We start from the raw sequence: 18,612 nt of genomic DNA, 5'->3' as shown, positions 1-18,612 counted from the left end.
ATATTAAAAGTAAAGTAAAAATAGCTAGCATAAGACTAAATAATACTAATGGTAAGTAAACTCTTAACCCTCTTATTTACATCAGTTATATGCACATGAATATGGCCTTAATTGCATGTGAGTATGACAGTAATTGCACATGAATATGACGGTATTGCACATGGTTAAGTCAGTATTGCACATGGTTAAGTCAGTATTGCACATGAATATGACAGTATTGCACATGGTTAAGTCAGTATTGCACATGGTTAAGTCAGTATTGCACATGGTTAAGTCAGTATTGCACATGAATATGACGGTATTGCACATGGTTAAGTCAGTATTGCACATGGTTAAGTCAGTATTGCACATGGTTAAGTCAGTATTGCACATGAATATGACGGTATTGCACATGGTTAAGTCAGTATTGCACATGGTTAAGTCAGTATTGCACATGAATATGACGGTATTGCACATGGTTAAGTCAGTATTGCACATGGTTAAGTCAGTATTGCACATGAATATGACGGTATTGCACATGGTTAAGTCAGTATTGCACATGGTTAAGTCAGTATTGCACATGGGGTGCACATGGTTAAGTCAGTATTGCACATGGTTAAGTCAGTATTGCACATGAATATGACAGTATTGCACATGGTTAAGTCAGTATTGCACATGGTTAAGTCAGTATTGCACGTGTTCAGGGCTAAACAGTGTTTGTTATAAAGTCTGACAGCAGCAGGAAGGAAAGACCTGTGAAACCTCTCCTTCACACAGCAAAGGAGAGGTTTAGTATTGGATAGATTTAATATTGTTTGCAGATGGAGACCAAGACGATACAAAAACGAGACACACACAGTAATGTTAATCATGAGGAGAAAATAGCAGAATATGTTATGTACTACAGTGTAATCCCATCACAACTTGATAGCAAAAGCAATAGGTGTCATAAATAGTGTAATGGGCTGAGAGTTTGTGATTGGACAAATTCAGATCTTATTAGGCCCGAGCGCCACAAGCTGGCGAGAGGCCTATTAATCTCGTAAGGCCGTGCGAAGCACGGCTGCGAAAGTGCGCACGTAGTGCGCACGAAATCGAGCGCGAAGCGCTCGCCCACTTCCAAACACTCACTAACGCACTCCTCCACTCATGCACGCCCCGTGCATACTAATTAGTTGTAGGAAAATGGAACATTACCGTTGTAAACGGGCGAAGCCCGTGCAAAAGTTCGCACTAAACGAGCACTTTACATTGGGATGACGACCGCGAAGCGGTCGTCATCCCCATATAAAGCACTCATTTGCGCTAAGTAGCTCACGAATACGTTCCCCATCTCTTGCATGTTCCGTGCATATAAGCATGTAATGCAAAAATTGAACATTATTACTGTATAGAGGGCCAAAAACACAAAGTGGGCGGAGCCCACTCAAAATTATCGAAAGTACCCGTCAGTGACCAGGGACCCACACCATGAGGTAGGAAAGCGCGAGCGCTTTCCGAAAATGTATAGTTTATGATATTTGAAAAATGGGAAACATTGTTTTCGCATCGGAATATTATTCTTTCTTTCTTTCTTTCTTTCTTTCTTCTTCTTCTCGGGACCAACCCCCCTATTTTTCACCCAGTGAACATTGACGAAAAGTCACAAAAATTTGCACACCTCTAAAAATCGTGCCTCTCTACATTCTGGCTATTTCCCTTTTCTAAAATAAAAAAAATTGGCGCGTCAGCGCCACCAAATGTACCAAAAATGCATTGAGAGATGGGAAATGACCCAAAAAGAATCTGATCGTAGAATCATGAAATTTGGCGCAGAGGTAGATGGTGACAAGAGAAGTAAAAAATATTATTACGGCAACGCCGTCCCCCGAACCAAATGTCGGCCATATTGCTTCAAAAATGGCTAAACATGACTTCGGAGTCTTTCCAAACGTCGTACTTTTACGAACTCCTCCCAGGGCGTTGGCCCTAAAAAGCTGAAATTTGGTGAAAATGCTACTGAGGAGTGGGACATCAAAAGTTATCCAAATTACATTGATACCTCTCACGGTCTCTGTGCGGCGAAGCCGCAAACTGTAACTAAAATTTCAGAAATCTCCCATATTTAAAATTTCTGCCGTTTGCGCAGATAAAGTCCGAATTGCGTCAAATTAGAATCAGTTGTTAAACTCTTTGCCCTAAACCTACTTGAAGTGAAATAAATTCATTTGGCGCCACAGCGCCCCCTACAGATTTTATATGGAGGTTAAATGTTTAGTTTTGCGAAATTATATGAAATTTGACACACAACTCAATTTTAGCATCCCCATCAAAAAAGTCAATGAGACCCATGTCATAATTGTTATGGCGTTGCCGTAACGATGACCGAAACCTCCCATGTTATTCCAATGGGGCCAGAACATGTTTACACTTTAGACTTTCACAAACTCCTCCCAGGGCGTCAGCCCTATTAACCTGAAATTTGGTGAGACTCATCTTCAGGACCATCAAAAGTTATCCACATTTTCATTCAAAGAGTCACGGTGTCTGTGCGGCAAAGCCGCACATTTTGCCAAGAATTCAAAATAAAATTGCTTTTTGATGGTAAAACAAAGGGGAGAACATGTGACAGCGTCACAGATTCAGCAGTAGGCGTGATAAAAGGACAATTGGGGCGCGTTAGCGCCCCCTCCTCTTGCGGCGTGGCGGCGGTGTGGCGGCGGCGTGGCGAGGGCCGATCATTGCCGCTTGCGGCTATATTTATTATTATTTAGCAATTCTTTTCAGCATCTGCAAAACCATTTCACACTAATTTTACCTTTGACACAACAGACAGACCTTGCCAAATAAATTATATGTATTATTTAGTTGTGTCTTTGAACTAGACACACAGTTACAGCATATGTGGTTTATTACAGAAGAAAGTGCATCTGATTTTCATGACATGAAAATAATTTAATAAATAAATAAAAATACCTTAGCAACTGGTCCACATATAATTACATTCGAAAAATAATAAATCCTTCATAACACTGTACATATTTCTTGCTTTTTGCATAATGATAAGACAGGTACTATTTTTATTTAACATTTGTGCTTTAAATCCTTTCAGTATTAAATTATCTATTCCTGTCTTGTGTTATATAATTCCATCAATCCTGTGTTATTGAACATATGCAGCGCTTTAGGGCAGTCTATCTGTTCATAAATGTGCTATATATATTTGACCTTTGACCTGTATTTTTAGCCCCCATCCAGAAACAGACGAGAAAGAGCCGAGCTAAGACCAGACTTCTTTGATTCAGCTGCTATGATTGAAGATGAATCGGTTTGTAGTTTTTATTTAATTTAAGAACCTTTAAGATAGTATTTTATTTTTTAATTTTACCTGACTCTCTCTCTCGTTCCTCCTTTGCAGGGTTTCAGCATGCAGATGTTCTGATTTGGTAAAAATAACAACCCCACAGAGATAGTATTATTATCAGGATTCAAATCAGGACTTTAAGCGGTTTTGGGACGTCTCCGACACCCGTCAATCAAACTGTTACAAAGGAGAAAAGAACATTGTCGCGTCTTCTTTCTTTGCCGATGGGACGTTTGTGAAGTTCATCCACCGTCGTCCGGGTTCCTCTCCTCGTCCACATTTCAAACGCGGGGGATTCTGCGGGAGCCGTGGTGTCCTGCTCTCTCTCCCCCCCTGCTCGGCCTGTTAGCGTGTTAGCAGTAACTTCGAAGGCGCTTTTCGGTCCAGCTGTTCCTCCGGCTAATCCCGACGTGGGACGGGTGTACAGTTTTCTTGGGATTGGACCGCGGACACTCACTGTACAGCTCCCGGTTTTGGTGTTGCACTTGGATCCGCCTGGTTCGACATAGAGGATCACTATTAAATGTTCTATATCTTTGCTCTTACTATCCCGATGCGTCTCCCTCCGCCTTCGAGGAGAGTTCAGCGGTGCTGCGCGAGTGAATGACGATTAGGGCTGACGAAATAGTATTAAAAATATACTTGCTGTGATGTGCTGTGGCTTTTAATTCATGGGAGGAATTAGGACCGTTGCAATTAACAATTCAAAAGAACCATGAATACAATTTTAGCAATCAAACTTGAACCCCGCCTAAGGCCCGAAGTCACTGGGATAGGCTCCAGTCACCCGCGACCCCGAAAGGGAACAAGCGGTAGAAAATGGATGGATGGATGGAAACTTGAATAAAATCACGCCAATTGCTTTAGTTAAAATGTGTCCAATTCAAGCTTAATTTGCCAGATTCAAACTAAATTACAACTCAACCTTTTCTGAACAGATTTTAGAGGTGTTATCTTATTAAAAAAAACATTGTAGGGCTGTGCAATGAATCAAGTTTTAGTAACACGTTGCATAAATCATGTGTAAGAAATGCCTTTTTGTCTGTGTTCTTACTTATTAGACTATACTTCCTTACGTTTTTGTTCAGTAAGTAATTGTTCAGAATAATCATGAATACATTTATATCATGAACGAATAGCTCACCATTTCTGGGGCGTTTTGCCATTGCATTGGCTGATTAAAGTAGACGAGCATATTCATATTTTGCAGCCCTAATTGTCATGAAGTGGACAGTCACGCGTGAAGTGAACGACGCAAAGGCCTTGGACTTGTTGGACGGCTCCTTCACTCAGATCTCAGTTCGGCACACACACCACTCCTGTTCCACGTTTTTAAGCAAAATATAAAAAGACAATAAACATATTTTAAAAATCAGTAGCTTTAGTACGAAAAAGGTTTTAAGTGTTTTTGTTTCGTCCGATGTTTGTACAGCCTTTTCTTGATATGTATTATCTCGTTTGTTGCCAAACCTTGTGGCCTACATACTCCCGCATATTTGTAACTCATGCTATAGGATTTAAAAGCGTCGTATGGTTTCGATTGTACCCGGTTCACACACTTAAAAACTCGAGATTTAAAAGTATTTCACAGATTTTATTCCTACAACAGTGTTATTTAATCTGACGTTCGTATATCAGTGCCGTGATGGGTCTCGATGGCTTGTTTGAATGTGTTCATATCATTATTCGCTCATTGTTAAACCAATCACAGCCTCGTCACGTTTGGCTGCACGGCGTCTCCCCCTGTAAATAATCAGGAGGCAGGCGAGTTGGCACCACGTCGCTCTCGAAGCTCCCGAAGCCTGTTTTTGTTTAAGCCTAAATTCTTTTTAATAAAATAAAACTTGTAATCAGTTTATTGAACATTGTTGTGGGTGTGTGTGTTTTCTTATAGTTACTTTTATTTTTACTGTATTTTATCAACTTTAAGGACATTGAAATCGACTGTCATGAGAATTATTTGGTTGTGAGAAGTAAAGTTGTCAAAATGATCTATATTCAGATGCTTCAATATATCAAATCAATACAAAAAATGCATCAAAACTAGATATTTAAAGAAGTATCAATACAAGTTACACCGTACTGAATGAGTTTGACATTTTTGTAAGAGTGAAACATCTGTGAAGTGAGTGAAGGTGATGACATTTAACTGGAAGGTTCCTGGTCCGATTCAAGCATCTGCCTGGTCATAATATATTGAACATTGTTGTGGGTGTGAGTTTTCTTATAAAGATGTACTTTTATTTTTACTGTATTTTCACAACTTTAATGAGGACTTCATAATTAGGGGCAGGTATCTACTGTCATGAGAATTATTTAGTTGTGAGAAGTAGTTGTCAAAATAATCTATATTCAGATACTAATCAATACAAAAAATTGCATCAAAACTAGATTTAAACAAGTATCATTATGAGTGAGTTTGACATTTTGACACTAGAAGGTAAGAACACTATGTGAGAGGAGTGAAACATGAGGAAACTCTTGAGTTAAAGGTGGTGCCTTTTAACTGGAAGGTTCCCGGTCCGATTCAAGCGTCTGCCCGGTCGTATCGTCGTGTGACGGGAGAAGAAACTGTGCCCACCTCTTCTGTATGAACGTCGTGTCGAGGTTCTGGGCGCGGATTGGCTGCAACATCTGTAAGCGCAACCATCCACCATGAGGTCAGCAGTTCGAACCCCTAATCAGACCTTTGCTTATGAATGAATGTCGTGTTTGGAGAGTGCAGTAAAGTGGAACGCTTAGACACCATCAACTTGTAAAGTGAAATAAAAGTATTGTTCTCAAGTTAAACATTTCCACCATAGGAAACAGTGCTATATATATATAATTCACAGCATTATAATTGTAGCATTATAATGGTTGCATACAAATTCTGCTGAAAAGGCATGAGACCGATTTATTAATCCAATTTCAAAGTAACCATTATCTTTATGAACAGGATTTCTGCTGTTTAAAATAATCAATTCCATGTTGGACAGTACAATCTCAATAACAAATAACTTTATTCATCCCTTAGTGGCAATTTAATTAACCTCATAATAACCTCTGTATTAGTAATGGCATCTTCAAATCTAGTGTCATAATCAACATGGATGTATTTATTATTACAAAGACGAGCAGATGTCGATCATTTAAAAAGGCACGGACGTTTCCTGACCTCAAAAAACAAGTCAAAGTCAAATCTATAAAAGATGTACAGTGTCGACTGGTTTCCAACACAACCGTTTTCACAGACCGCGACCGACACGACCACAGCTCTGCACTTTTATCTCACATTTCCAACAGCATCATACATTCTGACACAAACTGTTCTTTTCCCATTGGAGTGGTAATTCAAAACTGCGAGAGGGTCCAAACTCATCCATCTCGAGTATCCCCTCTAGTCCACCATGTGAAGGAAGTCTTTGACCCCCAAGTGCTTTGTAATCTTGCATCCGTAACAGTCTTTCACAGAGGAATGTTGGCGTGCTTCTTCCAGGGGTTGGTCTGCCGTTTACTGGCCAGAACCTCTAGATCTCTGCAAATCTTCTTTCGGGTTGTTGCTGGCTCGATGATGTCGTCCACGAAACCTTGAGGTAAACACACAGCGGGATAACGTTAAAGTCAGCGATTACAGATTTATGAAGAGGAAAATATTTGCGGTAAGATTATAAGATGGATTTTGGATGAACCTCGGACAGCGGCGGGGAAGGGATTTGCAAACTTCTCCACGTATTCCGCCTCCGCCTCCGCCTGGTTCTCCTTCCCTCTGAAGATGATCTGAACGGCGCCCTGAGAAAAGACACAGAACATGTCACAAAAAGAGCAGCTGGTGCACGATTTACCTTCTTTTCATTCTTGCTTTAATTACAGTTGCTTTATCTATGTCTTGTACGAAAATAATAATAATTAGGAAATAAAATGGCTAGTTAAATGTGCACTATGTAACGTTTTGGGTGGAGGGTCTGCCGCCTGCTTATTCCCATAGAGATGGTATTGATTGGCCTAGAATGTTCCACGGTATGGCATTCAACTCATCTCCATGGAGACAAGCAGGTGACAACACTAGGTCAAGTTGCAGGTCAGATCTGTCAAATGAGGAACACGGCCACGGTGAGAAGGCATGTTTTTAATACGTTTTTAGCAATAAAAACACCCACACATGCAAGATATATTAACCTAATGCCATATTGTGGAACATTTCAGGCATTTCAATGACGCACCACCAGAAATATTACACCTTTAAACTGAACTTAGAGTCTGTGTAGGGTTTCTTTAGTTAATGGCATAGTAAATATACCTTCGTTACCATCATTATTATTAACTAAAATCATTATTTATTTATTCTACTGACAGAAAAAACACATCATACGGCCAGTTGTGTAATAATTGCGACCAATCAAATGAAAAGAGAATCATTCATTTTGTTTTATCACTGGCTATAATTGCTAAAATGCTAATGCTAATGCTAATGACTATGCTTCTTCTCACAGAAATGCAACTTAGGCATAACATTTGCCACTGTGACATCTCGATCATGATGGTTTTTGTTCTGTGCAGACCTTTTTTTTTTCCATATACGTTTTGTGTCGTTGTTGTACATACCTTCGCACCCATCACAGCAACCTCAGCCGAGGGCCAGGCGTAGTTCACGTCTCCTCTTAGATGTTTGGAGCTCATCACGTCGTAAGCTCCACCGTAAGCCTGAAACATCCACGATAAAAGAGGTCACATCGCTAAAGAAGTGGTGAAGGTGACATTAAAGGGTAGAAGAGCTTTTTCAGTTTTAAAAAGGTCCCAGATCATGCAAAATCGACTTTTCAGAGCTTTTAGCCTTCTTACAGTGCTATTTGTGCCTCATATATGTGCCCAAAGTGGTTTTTTGATTGATTCCCGCAGTTTTTAAGCTAGATAACAGTCTATATCCTTTCCTCGGATCTGCAAATGGACGGGGGCTACCCACAAGGGCGCGTCATAATCACGGACCTGCCACACCATTCCCCCTTCTCCCTCACAACACTTATTATTATCAAATATACCCTGAGAATAGACTACGAAACAGGAAATATAGCATGATATGGGATATTTAAGAAGGAGCGTTTGCAGACAAAAACAACCATCATTTTGTTTATTCTGCCATATAGTTTGGCTGTTTGATTATCCCAGTTCAGACCTGATAAGTACAGGTTTAGTCCTGGTTTGAACCCAAATAAGTCCAGTTTGTGTGTTGCATATTCGTAACTACAACTTTCCCATAAACAAGTGGTACCAAATATAGCGCTGTTATGCATCTTTCGTCCTGTTATGTGACGGTTGTGTACAGTAGACCGATACTTCCACTTCCTCTTATACATACCTTTCTCGTAATTATAGTAATTTTGGGAACTGTTGCCTCTGCAAAAGCGTACAGCAGTTTAGCTCCATGTCTGATGATGCCTCCATACTCCTGTGCCGTGCCTGAAGAAGATCACAATAGAGACAGTTACTTTTGTATTTATAGATGAAAACACAAGACGAATATAGCTGTGAGCAATTGAAAATAAAAATGAGTACATTGCAGTTTTTACGGGCGAAAAATAGGACCAAACAGAAGATAAACTGGGCCAAAATGAGAATGCATAAGGTGTAGAGTCACATTTAAAAGGAATACCTGGCAGGAAGCCCGGCACATCTACAAAAGTGATGATAGGAATGTTGAAAGCGTCACAAAAGCGCACAAAGCGAGCTCCTTTTACTGACGAGTTAATATCAAGACAACCTGGGGAAAAAAGGAAAACCAATAAACATCTCATTCTATTAAACATTACAAATTGAGTTACACAGAGACTTACCAGACGCCACTTTAGGCTGGTTTCCCACAATGCCCACAGTGCGTCCGTTCATTCGAGCAAATCCAACCACTATGTTCTTGGCGTAGTTCGGCATGATTTCGAAAAACTCCCTTTCGTCAGCGATCTGGACAGACCAATGGGAGCAATTACATTAACTGCATGTGCATTATTGTTAAATCATTGGCTTGTGTAGACCTGTAGATGATGGTCAGCAAAAAATGATTACGTCAATGTGCTGAATGGTATTTAACCCGCACTGCATTTATTCATTTTTTAAGTATTTATCCATGTATTTTTTAACATATTTTGCTTGTTTTGCCATCTGTGCAGCACTTGGGAGACTTTGTGTTGGTAAAATGTGCTATACAAATAAAGTTGCATTGGATTTAGAGTGGTGTGGTGACATAAAACAAACTACAGTGCGCCAAAGGACACAGTCACTCAGCAGGTTCAACATGTGTGCGGTGTTTCAGTTGAGACACCACTAGGGATTCGACAATTAAAATCGGAATAATTGTGACAAATTTCAAATCGTCGCTATTTTGACTGTCGACTTTCAAACGCACGCCAAAAGAACAGCTGCAGTATCAAACCAACATCATAAAATAGATAATTAATTAATTAATAGCACACTTTATTTGTATATATTTGCCATCTAGAAGCCTTGAGGTAACATATTTTTTATCTGGTTGAACAAATTGAACACAATATTTGACCGATTTCAAAAGTGAGTGAGACTTACAGCATGTATAATGTCCAACATGTCATAGGCTTTGGTCGACTCAAATGGAACAATTGTGTCCAAAAATGGCACAAGGCGATCACTACGAACAGATGAATATGAATCAATAAATAAAATTAAATTAAAAATTAAATTAAATTAAAAAAATAATAATAATTAAAACAAATTAACGCTCAGTTCAGATGACGTGCAGTGGGTTTTAAGTTATGTTTGTGGGGTCTTTTCACCTTGGGTCGTGGCACTCTCTGATCGGCGCTGCGTCTTTATTGCTGAGGGGCAGGAAGTTGAAAAACTCCCTCAAGTTGAGCAGGGCATCGATGTCGTTTTCAAATGCACGATGAGCCACGCCTAAAAAGACAAAGCATGTTCAGGCTTTATTCTTTCTACTCTGTGTCTTGTGGGTTCATAGCGTGTTGTTGGACATGTACAGTGCTGTAATATAATGCAAAGCTAACCAGAGACGGTGGTGTGCGTTTTCGCTCCTCCCAGCTCCTCCTGAGTCACGTCTTCATTCGTGACGGACTTTACCACATCTGGACCCGTAATGAACAGGTACGATGTGTCCTATAAAACCACATTTGGTGTTAATTATAGTAGATAATAGTGGCAAACGTGTATGTGTACAGAGCTCAACAAGCTTGCCCAGTTTTAAAGTAAATTTGCCATTCATTTTTCTCATAGTTTAAAGATGTGACTGAGGATAACCAGCTTTGTGGTTATTAATTTCTAAATGTGGTTGTTTTCAATTTAAAAAAAACAACAACAACCACATATTTAATACTTAAAAATATTGTTAACATTAACAACAGATTTTAGATCAAATTTGTAGCGTTGACCGAATAGCCTCGAATAAGCTTTCAAAGTTTTATTATACATGTTTTTTTTTCCTTTTCTCAGAAAATCTATGGGAAAAATGAATGGTACATTTACTTCGAGAACATAGTTGGTTGGGCTCCCTACCTTAACCATGAATGTAAAATCAGTCAGTGCCGGGGAGTAGACGGCTCCTCCAGCACAGGGGCCCATGATGAGGGAGATCTGAGGCACCACACCGGATGCCAAAACATTTCTCTGAATAAGAAATCCAAACAAAAAACACATGTGTCTTGAACTGTTCAGCATCATAGATCATTTCCAGTTTTATCATTTTTTTGTTATTGTCAGTTTTAATTTAAGGATTCTCGGATGTAGTGAGTTTTTGTACCAGGAAAATATCTGCGTATCCTGCAAGAGACTCGACTCCCTCTTGGATTCGAGCTCCTCCAGAGTCATTTAAGCCGATCACTGGGGCCCCGACCGTCATGGCCTGGTCCATTATCTAAACAGAGAATACATTTATCGATTTATTTTATATCATAACGTGAATACTACTGATTAAATGTCAGCACATATCTTACTTTGCATATTTTTTGTGCATGTGCTCCAGACAAGCTACCACCGAACACAGTGAAGTCCTGAAAATAAGAGATAACACATATATAAACATACATAAAAACAGACACTCCCTCAGCATGTGGTTGCCCCACTTGGGCCCTCAACAGAGTTAAAAGAGCCAAAAAACTGTTTATTTTGAACCGGGCAACACTTGAAGACAAAAAACTGATTCACGCTAATTCAGAATTACAGAGCACTGTGTATCTTCATCTCAAAGACACAAACCACTGTTTGAAGACAGTGAGAGTCAAAAAATAGTGTCCAGATGACTACAACAGCATTTTTTTCTACGATGGAAGACTCCTGGACAAATGCGGGATTACACAGACTCAGAATAATAGTTTAAAAAATGATACTATACCTGGCTGAATACATAAACAAGACGTCCATTAATTCTACCTCGGCCGGTCACCACGCTGTCACCAGGGAACTAAAACAAACACACATTAATCCGATTGTTTTGTGAAAACTCACAAAAACTTTGTATAAGTAACTGTACTTTGTTTCTGTCCTGCTCCATGCCAAAGTCAGAGCAGCGATGCTCCACAAACATGTCAGACTCCACGAAGGACTCTGGGTCCAGCAGAAGTTCTACTCGCTCCCTCGCGGTCAGTTTTCCCTGCAGCATACGACGTAAGGTATTGAATATTGTCATGACTTATTAAATTACAGTTCATACACTTAACATGCACTAACACACAGACTCCCAGGCTGTGACTAAATGGCATAAAACTGCAATGACTACATTACTCCTCCTTATTTTTGGATTTCTTTGCTGTAGGCCTGTTCGTAATGGCTACATATATATTTATCATATTCCCATCTGCGGCTTGCTAAACTATTGTATTTGTCATCTTTTACAAGCATGTTTTTGACAGGTGCAACAGACATTTTAGTTGTATAGTAAAGAGCAGTGTTTCTCAAACTGTGGTACAGGGCGCCCTTTGCAATTTAAGCATTTTACATTCTATTGATGTTTTTATCCTCCTTGAGGTTTATCATGAGAATGACTTTTTCTGTGGTTTGTCAAATTTTAAATTGTGTTTTCACTAAACTTAGGCCTGAAAAAGCCCAGGTTTGGATCTGGTGATACTCGAAAAGCCAAATATTATTAATGGTCTTTGGTGTGTTGACATGTTAACATGTTTAGAACTCTGAATTGAGTTCTTTCAAGAGTTTGAGTGACAAATATTGCAAGAATTAATCTGGCTGGCCACGTTAGTGAAAAGTCTGGCATAGAACAATAATATTAACACAAATGAATACCACAATACGTTTTAGACATTATGTCAATCCAACAAAAATGTGATAAAACAGGTATTTTGCATTTGTTAAGGTTTGAGAATCAGAACTATGTGAAATGTCTGTTAAAACAAGTGCAGAAATATAAATATATAGAGTTTACAACTCCCATTTGCATTTCTATTCCGCTATTTTTTGTATTATGAACTTTTAACTCTGGATCTAAAAGGTAAAAAAGCATAACTTTCAAACAACATTCATGATCATTAGTATTTTGTGAGACTACTCGACTCTAATAGGATCTGCAAGAAAAATAAACTTATCACGACTTTCTAACAAGTGGCTAACAGGTTGAATTTTAGCATAGCAAGGTTACATTTCACTGAAAGCATTAAGTAGGTCATCATCTAAAAGTCAGTCGCAAATGGAAATCATATGTTAGTAATTCAGCTGCTTGAACTGAAATAAAATGAAGTTTCAATCAAGTACAACAAAGACGATTGAGCTCTGTTGTTATTACCCTTTTGTGCTGGGCATCGATTCTGTGTTGACCTCCGCCAACTACCGCAGCCTTCCGTTTGTTTTCGATCCTCTCTTTCACGGACAGATGAGTGACCGAGTACCAGCGGCTGTGCCTGGGCCCGCTGCATTGTTGAACCGTCTGCACATGTTTGAACTGGGCCAAACTCCTGAACGACGTCCTCAGTCCATGAAGAACTCCGCAGCTGCTTCGAGCCACACCGAGCGCCGCCATGTTTTTTCTGCGTACACAGTGACAGGGGGTGGGGCACGCACGACGGAGATTTCAGCCAATGGGGACCGGGGGATGGTGCTCTCAGCCAATCAGAAAATCAGATATTATTTATGGTTCCGGTCGGTGAAATCGTGATCGACACATCCATGTAAAAGATCATAATATAATGCAAATTGATGGGTATGAATGTTAAAGCAGAACTACCTAATCATATGTAATGTTGACAGGTCAAAACGGATACATTTGGATGATGGCATGGTAAAAAAAAATATACATAGCAAGTCCACCAAAAGGGAAGATAACATTTTAATTGATTGTGTTGTACAGAAACATGCAATAATAAATAGCTTATTCCCCAGCAAATGTGGCATTGTAGCCCCTTAACATCACTCATGTGCTATTCTCGATCATTCTACTCAGTATTTCCACCATGACAACAGATTGTGTAAGAATATATGCAGTAACAATAAATTTCCATGATGTTCGCCGTCAATTCATCAATTTGCACATCCTTCGTGGACCTGTAACCAGGGTAACACGGTGAAATATCGCGTGAGTATCCCCAGCCAACATGCGAACAACTCTCGCGTGATCTTCATGCCTGTCGCTTTGAAGAAAAAAAGTCGAATAGCAAATGATTGATGCTTTGGGAAAACGGCTCGTTAGCTATGTTTATAGAGGCGACCACAACATCTTATCCTATCGTGAATATAATCTGCAGAGTTTCACACGGGATCTTGAAAATCCCTTCTATATTTGCAGCTGAGAGCGACTCCAGGGGCTCGGGATCACCGTAGATTTCTGCTTGCAATTTGGTTAGCCGCGCTAACGCTAACTGGTTAGCTTTGTTTACATGAAGTGCGCGCCTGGATCACTGCTATTTTCCCTCTAAACACATTTGGACATTTTAAGGCGGTACATTGACCACTACTGCATCAAAGAAGACCCTCTTTTGGATTCTGCTTGGATTTTATGTTCCCACAAGTCAACTCTGGTTTTAAACGCTTGGCTGATGTCAGGAGCTAGCATCAACACGGCAATGCTAACCTTTGGATCATGAATCGTTTGATCACGTAATTCTTTGTTGGGACTAATGCGTCCACGGGCGCAATGTGAGTAGATAGAGCAAGGCCGCGCACATTTCTGACCCACTACGAACCCCCTATTCTTCTAAAACTGTGCTTTGTTGACACACAATGCATTGAACAGGCGGTGCTAACATTAGATAGCCACCTGCCGTGTGAACGTGCGTGTGTAGCCCCCTCACGATGATCGCAGCTTGTGCTGTTTATTAATAATTCATACGATGGATGCATTGAGACACTCGGGTGACTGATTGCTTCACTACGCGGTGTTGTTTCTTCGGGGCTCGGTCTTGGCCTTTCTCAGCCGCAGCGAGTAGATTTTCCCCGGACCGTGTTTCCAGAGCAGCGGAGGAGCGATGAACGGACTGAACGCCACCGCTCTGTACGTGTCCGCCAGCCGGGCCGTGCTTCAGTGTGACCCGCGGCAGCCGCACTCCTTGTCCGACATGTTCACACTCCTGCCGTTCTTACGACAGTCATTGTCGTGCTTCGTCTGTGGTGAGTACCGCCCCGTGCGCGTTATTACCGCGTCCTTATCATAATGTCATCCCGGCGCGGCGCAAGTAAAGCACTAATAACACGCTTCTGTTATTGACGTCCGTGGGCGTGCGTGTGATTGATCGTGCTCGCGCCGCGGTCTCCTTGGTAACCGCAGTCGTCTGTGCTCGAGTCAGGACAGATGACTCCTCTGTTGTTGTGTTGCTGCAGAACCATGTGTTTCTATTCATGCTTTATTTACATATTATTTTGCGCAGAGAGTGCCCCATTAACACTGGCTCAGCTTGTGCATCCAAGCGCCCAGTATTGACACAATTACTTCAAACACTTTAATCTATGATAGGGAGATCAGTTAAGATATTTTAAGCATAACATATTTGTCATCCAAAAATGCTTAATATAGCTTCCTCTTATATTTGAGTGTACATTACTATTGGTTATTATGATGGTATGTCTCTGTCAAATGCATTAACAAAAACACTGTGCACTTGTTAATAGTTGCTGTTCTTGTCTCAGGTAAACTTCTCCAGGACCCCATCTCTCCTGCACATCCAGACTGTGGGCACAGCGTCTGCTCGGGCTGTAAAGGCCAGAAGATGCGGGTCAGACTGTCGTGTAATCGATGTAAGGACTACTCTTTGTTCCAGGAGAACAAGCAGCTGTCTCTGCTTGTGCAGTGCTATAGGAAGCTCTGTGTGTATGTGCTGCACTCGCCGCTGTTGCAGTCTATCAGCAGTGTGGGAGGCTCTCCGGAAGTCATGGCCTTGTTAGACGAGGTGTTGGTGTCTGAAGAGGTGATAGATGATCTAAACTTGGTGCAGGAGGAGATGTTTTCTACTGCTCCAGAGTCCCTCACGCCGACCGAAGCGCCAGCGATGTCCACTGAGGTTACTGCTGTTTCTCAGAGCTCCTCAGACACACCATGTTCAAACGGACCACAGGAGTGTAATGGGGAGCTGCTGGAGGACCTGGACCCCTCGTCTCCTGAGCTAGAGGTGTGTGAGCTGGTGGAGGAGCCGCCCACTGCCCTCTCCGTGTCTACTGCGGGCTGTGGGGGCCTGGAACTGAGTCTGACCACTGCTCCTCTAACCACAAGCACAGGCACCATTTGCTCTCTCAGGGATGGGGACGCTGGCAGCAGGGAGCTGGAGGAAGGAGAGGTGCTGCTCCTCAGTGTGGAGGAGGTCTTACAGACTTTAGACCCTCTTCAGCCTGGCAGAGACTCTCCTCATTCAGAAAGGACACTCTTAGGCTCAGACCGAGGGCACACACAGATGTACATTCAGTTGGACTCAACCCATAACTACACACAGATCCAAACAGACAGGACTAACACAGTGACAGCACATGGTGCTTACACACACACACCCACCCTTGACCCTCCACCGATCCGCCTTAACCGCAAACGCTCCCGTTCAGAGAGCGACAGAGAGAAGATCAAGCCCCTGCCCATCTCCTCCATCCTTCAGGGCTCCACATCTCATGTACATACTAACCCCTCCCACACAATGCTGCACACACAGCCCTCTGTGCCCTCTATAACTGTCCCAGCACACACGTACTCCTCCCTCTCCAACGGGACTCCTCCCAAAACCAGTCGACCTGTACAGAACCACAGTAAAGCCAGGAAGCATGTCGACCCAAACCCTAAAAAGCCCCATGCCAAGCCTCGTAGCAGTGGAGGCTCCAAATCCAAGGACCGTAACAAAGAACAGCGTCTGATGTCAGGCTGCATCATCCCCACCGCACCCGTCCGGCCTCCATACAAGAAACCAGTGGAGAAGAAGGGTTGCAAGTGCGGCCGGGCCACACAGAACCCCTCTGTGCTCACCTGCAGGGGGCAGCGCTGCCCTTGTTACTCAAACCGCAAGGTGAGAAAATTAACTTACTAAGTATAGCACAGCATTATTATTATTATAAGGTCAACTTTTGTACTGGCATAGATGAATTCTGAAATCATTTCAAATGTGTATATTTCTGGCAGGCCTGTCTGGACTGTATATGTCGCGGATGCCAGAACTCCTACATGGCAAACGGTGAGAAGAAATTGGAGGCGTTTGCGGTGCCAGAGAAGGCGCTGGAGCAGACGCGGCTCACTCTGGGCATAAACCTGACGAGCATCACGGCAGCGGCTGCACTCCGTAACCCGGCAACCACCAGCATCCGCGGCAACACCCTCCTCAATGTCACCACGGCGACAGGCTCACCAGTACCCACAGCCTTCCTGTCGCCCAGCTCGCCACAGGAGCCAAGCTATGAGGACAGTCTGGAGCTGCTCATTGGATAATGAAAAAGAACAAAAACAAACAAAAAACGGAGAGCTTGTCGATTTGAATGTGAGAACTGGTTATTTTTGTCAATCTGCACCACCCTCCTCAAACCAGTGGGGGGCGACTAAGGCAGCTATGGTTCTGTCCTGTATGTTCTCTGCTCTTCTGTGTTGAAAATGCTGAGTGGTAAGACTAGCATGGGTGTGCCAAAGCCTCCTGTTTTGTGCCTGTGTGTTCCTGTATGTAACTGCCTGTCCCCAGTTCAACATTTCTCTCTTTGGTTCCCACGTTTTGACCGCTAGGGGGGTGTTTTTCCCCCTCTCTCAAATAGAAAGACCACATCCATACTGTATACAGCAATATTAGGAAACTGTATCCGATTTTTCCACACGAGCCTACCAGGTTTTTTTTTTTAAATGTATGATCAAGTATTTCTGTCTCCAGCTACCAGTATCATGACAACCAATACTAACCCCTGTATGTTAATTGTGAACGAATCTTGTGATTAATCTATGGACCATTGTTTTTCCCCACACACGAGACTGTATGCCTTTTTTATAGATCATCAACCTTCACTCAAACCACGTACTGTCGAAAGGAGATTGAATTCGTCTCCACGGCGACCGTGCGGGGGCAGCAAAATAATGTGTACACAACATAGATTTACTGTGTCGTCAACGTGCGAGGTACATCGTAGACTAAGCGCATCGTTTCATTGATTGGCCAAATGACGAGCTAAAAAAGAAAAAAAATCCCACTCATCGGTTACCATAGCAATAGAAGCACCAAACAAGGAGCCTTCCGAGCCCTTGTGCACACACGTTTACAATATTGTTTTCTATATTATAACGAGGGTTGTACATGGTTGTGTGCTTAGATGAACTAAAGCCATAGGTTGTTATTGACAAGATTATACTATACCTTACCCTCTGTGCGTGCATTTACCTTTTCGCCTGTAGTGTCCCCGACTGATGATACAAGACCAACTCAAACTATTTTTGATACCAAATGTTCAATAACTGCTTCCACTGTACTTGTGTTTAACTTGTTTTTCGTTCAGCACCTTCACGCCCGTCTAAAACCCACCCCAAGGCCGCTCGCTGTCCCCATGTTATTGTTTACCGTCTCAGCTCAAACGACATCCTTTTATGAATGAAGTCAAGTCACAGCGACCAAAACCATGACCGATGCATCTTTGACCAGTGAGGAAGCAGTGAGCGGGTAGCGCAACCGTGTGATCGGAAAGCAACCTTTGTTCTGCGTTGTTTCAAAATGTCTTTTGTTTGGGCATTACTTGAACCCCAGTTGAGTTTTGGTATTGTTTTTTTTTTTGTTTTCATGTAAAAGCTCTTGCATAAGGAGCGACTTATTATTGCTGAAACATTCACTGCCATAATATGGAAATGTGTATTACAACATGAAATAAAAGATAGTTTTTTACTTTTTCAGTTTGTT

General features: G+C 41.8%; 3 protein-coding genes across 3 annotated transcripts in view; 2 read left to right on the top strand and 1 right to left on the bottom strand.

The window, feature by feature from the left end:
- stag1a (STAG1 cohesin complex component a) overlaps positions 1-3,459 on the top strand; it is a 50,176-nt gene extending 46,717 nt beyond the window's left edge. The window contains exons 31-32 of the mRNA XM_072457320.1: positions 3,206-3,286; positions 3,377-3,459. Of these exons, the coding sequence (XP_072313421.1) occupies positions 3,206-3,286; positions 3,377-3,400 (105 nt within the window). The 3' untranslated portion in view covers positions 3,401-3,459. The remainder of the gene's footprint in view (positions 1-3,205; positions 3,287-3,376) is intronic.
- A 2,841-nt stretch (positions 3,460-6,300) lies between these two features.
- Positions 6,301-13,336, bottom strand: pccb (propionyl-CoA carboxylase subunit beta). The gene is made up of 15 exons (XM_072457778.1): positions 13,071-13,336; positions 11,808-11,927; positions 11,670-11,738; positions 11,272-11,328; positions 11,079-11,192; positions 10,835-10,945; positions 10,330-10,438; positions 10,102-10,222; positions 9,875-9,956; positions 9,133-9,256; positions 8,952-9,059; positions 8,658-8,758; positions 7,907-8,005; positions 6,994-7,093; positions 6,301-6,891 (listed from the first exon to the last, which is right to left on the bottom strand). The coding sequence occupies exons 1-15, from the start codon at positions 13,302-13,304 to the stop codon at positions 6,770-6,772; spliced, it is 1,671 nt and encodes a 556-aa protein (XP_072313879.1). The 5' UTR covers positions 13,305-13,336; the 3' UTR covers positions 6,301-6,769.
- Positions 13,337-13,898: 562 nt separating this feature from the next.
- LOC140370258 (E3 ubiquitin-protein ligase MSL2-like) lies at positions 13,899-18,605 on the top strand. Its single transcript, XM_072457327.1, has 3 exons — positions 13,899-14,887; positions 15,404-16,758; positions 16,872-18,605. Exons 1-3 carry the CDS (start codon positions 14,746-14,748, stop codon positions 17,172-17,174), a joined length of 1,800 nt encoding a protein of 599 aa, XP_072313428.1. The 5' UTR covers positions 13,899-14,745; the 3' UTR covers positions 17,175-18,605.
- Positions 18,606-18,612: the final 7 nt, after the last annotated feature.

Source organism: Eucyclogobius newberryi, unplaced genomic scaffold (assembly GCF_026437365.1).
Source record: "Eucyclogobius newberryi isolate DKJ021-1_F unplaced genomic scaffold, fEucNew1.0.hap1 SCAF_21, whole genome shotgun sequence".
NCBI lineage: Eukaryota > Metazoa > Chordata > Actinopteri > Gobiiformes > Gobiidae > Eucyclogobius > Eucyclogobius newberryi.
Note: the sequence above shows the minus strand (reverse complement) of the source record. Positions and strands in the feature narration are given on the sequence as shown.

Coding starts and splice junctions, on each gene's coding strand:
- pccb (XM_072457778.1), bottom strand. CDS start 13,304: ATGGCGGCGCTCGGTGTGGCTCGAAGCAGCTGCGGAGTTCTTCATGGA. Junction 11,928..13,070: donor TCGATGCCCAGCACAAAAGG/GTAATAACAACA, acceptor CGTATGCTGCAG/GGAAAACTGACCGCGAGGGA. Junction 9,957..10,101: donor AGAGAGTGCCACGACCCAAG/GTGAAAAGACCC, acceptor ATCTGTTCGTAG/TGATCGCCTTGTGCCATTTT.
- LOC140370258 (XM_072457327.1), top strand. CDS start 14,746: ATGAACGGACTGAACGCCACCGCTCTGTACGTGTCCGCCAGCCGGGCC. Junction 14,888..15,403: donor ATTGTCGTGCTTCGTCTGTG/GTGAGTACCGCC, acceptor TTCTTGTCTCAG/GTAAACTTCTCCAGGACCCC. Junction 16,759..16,871: donor CTTGTTACTCAAACCGCAAG/GTGAGAAAATTA, acceptor TATTTCTGGCAG/GCCTGTCTGGACTGTATATG.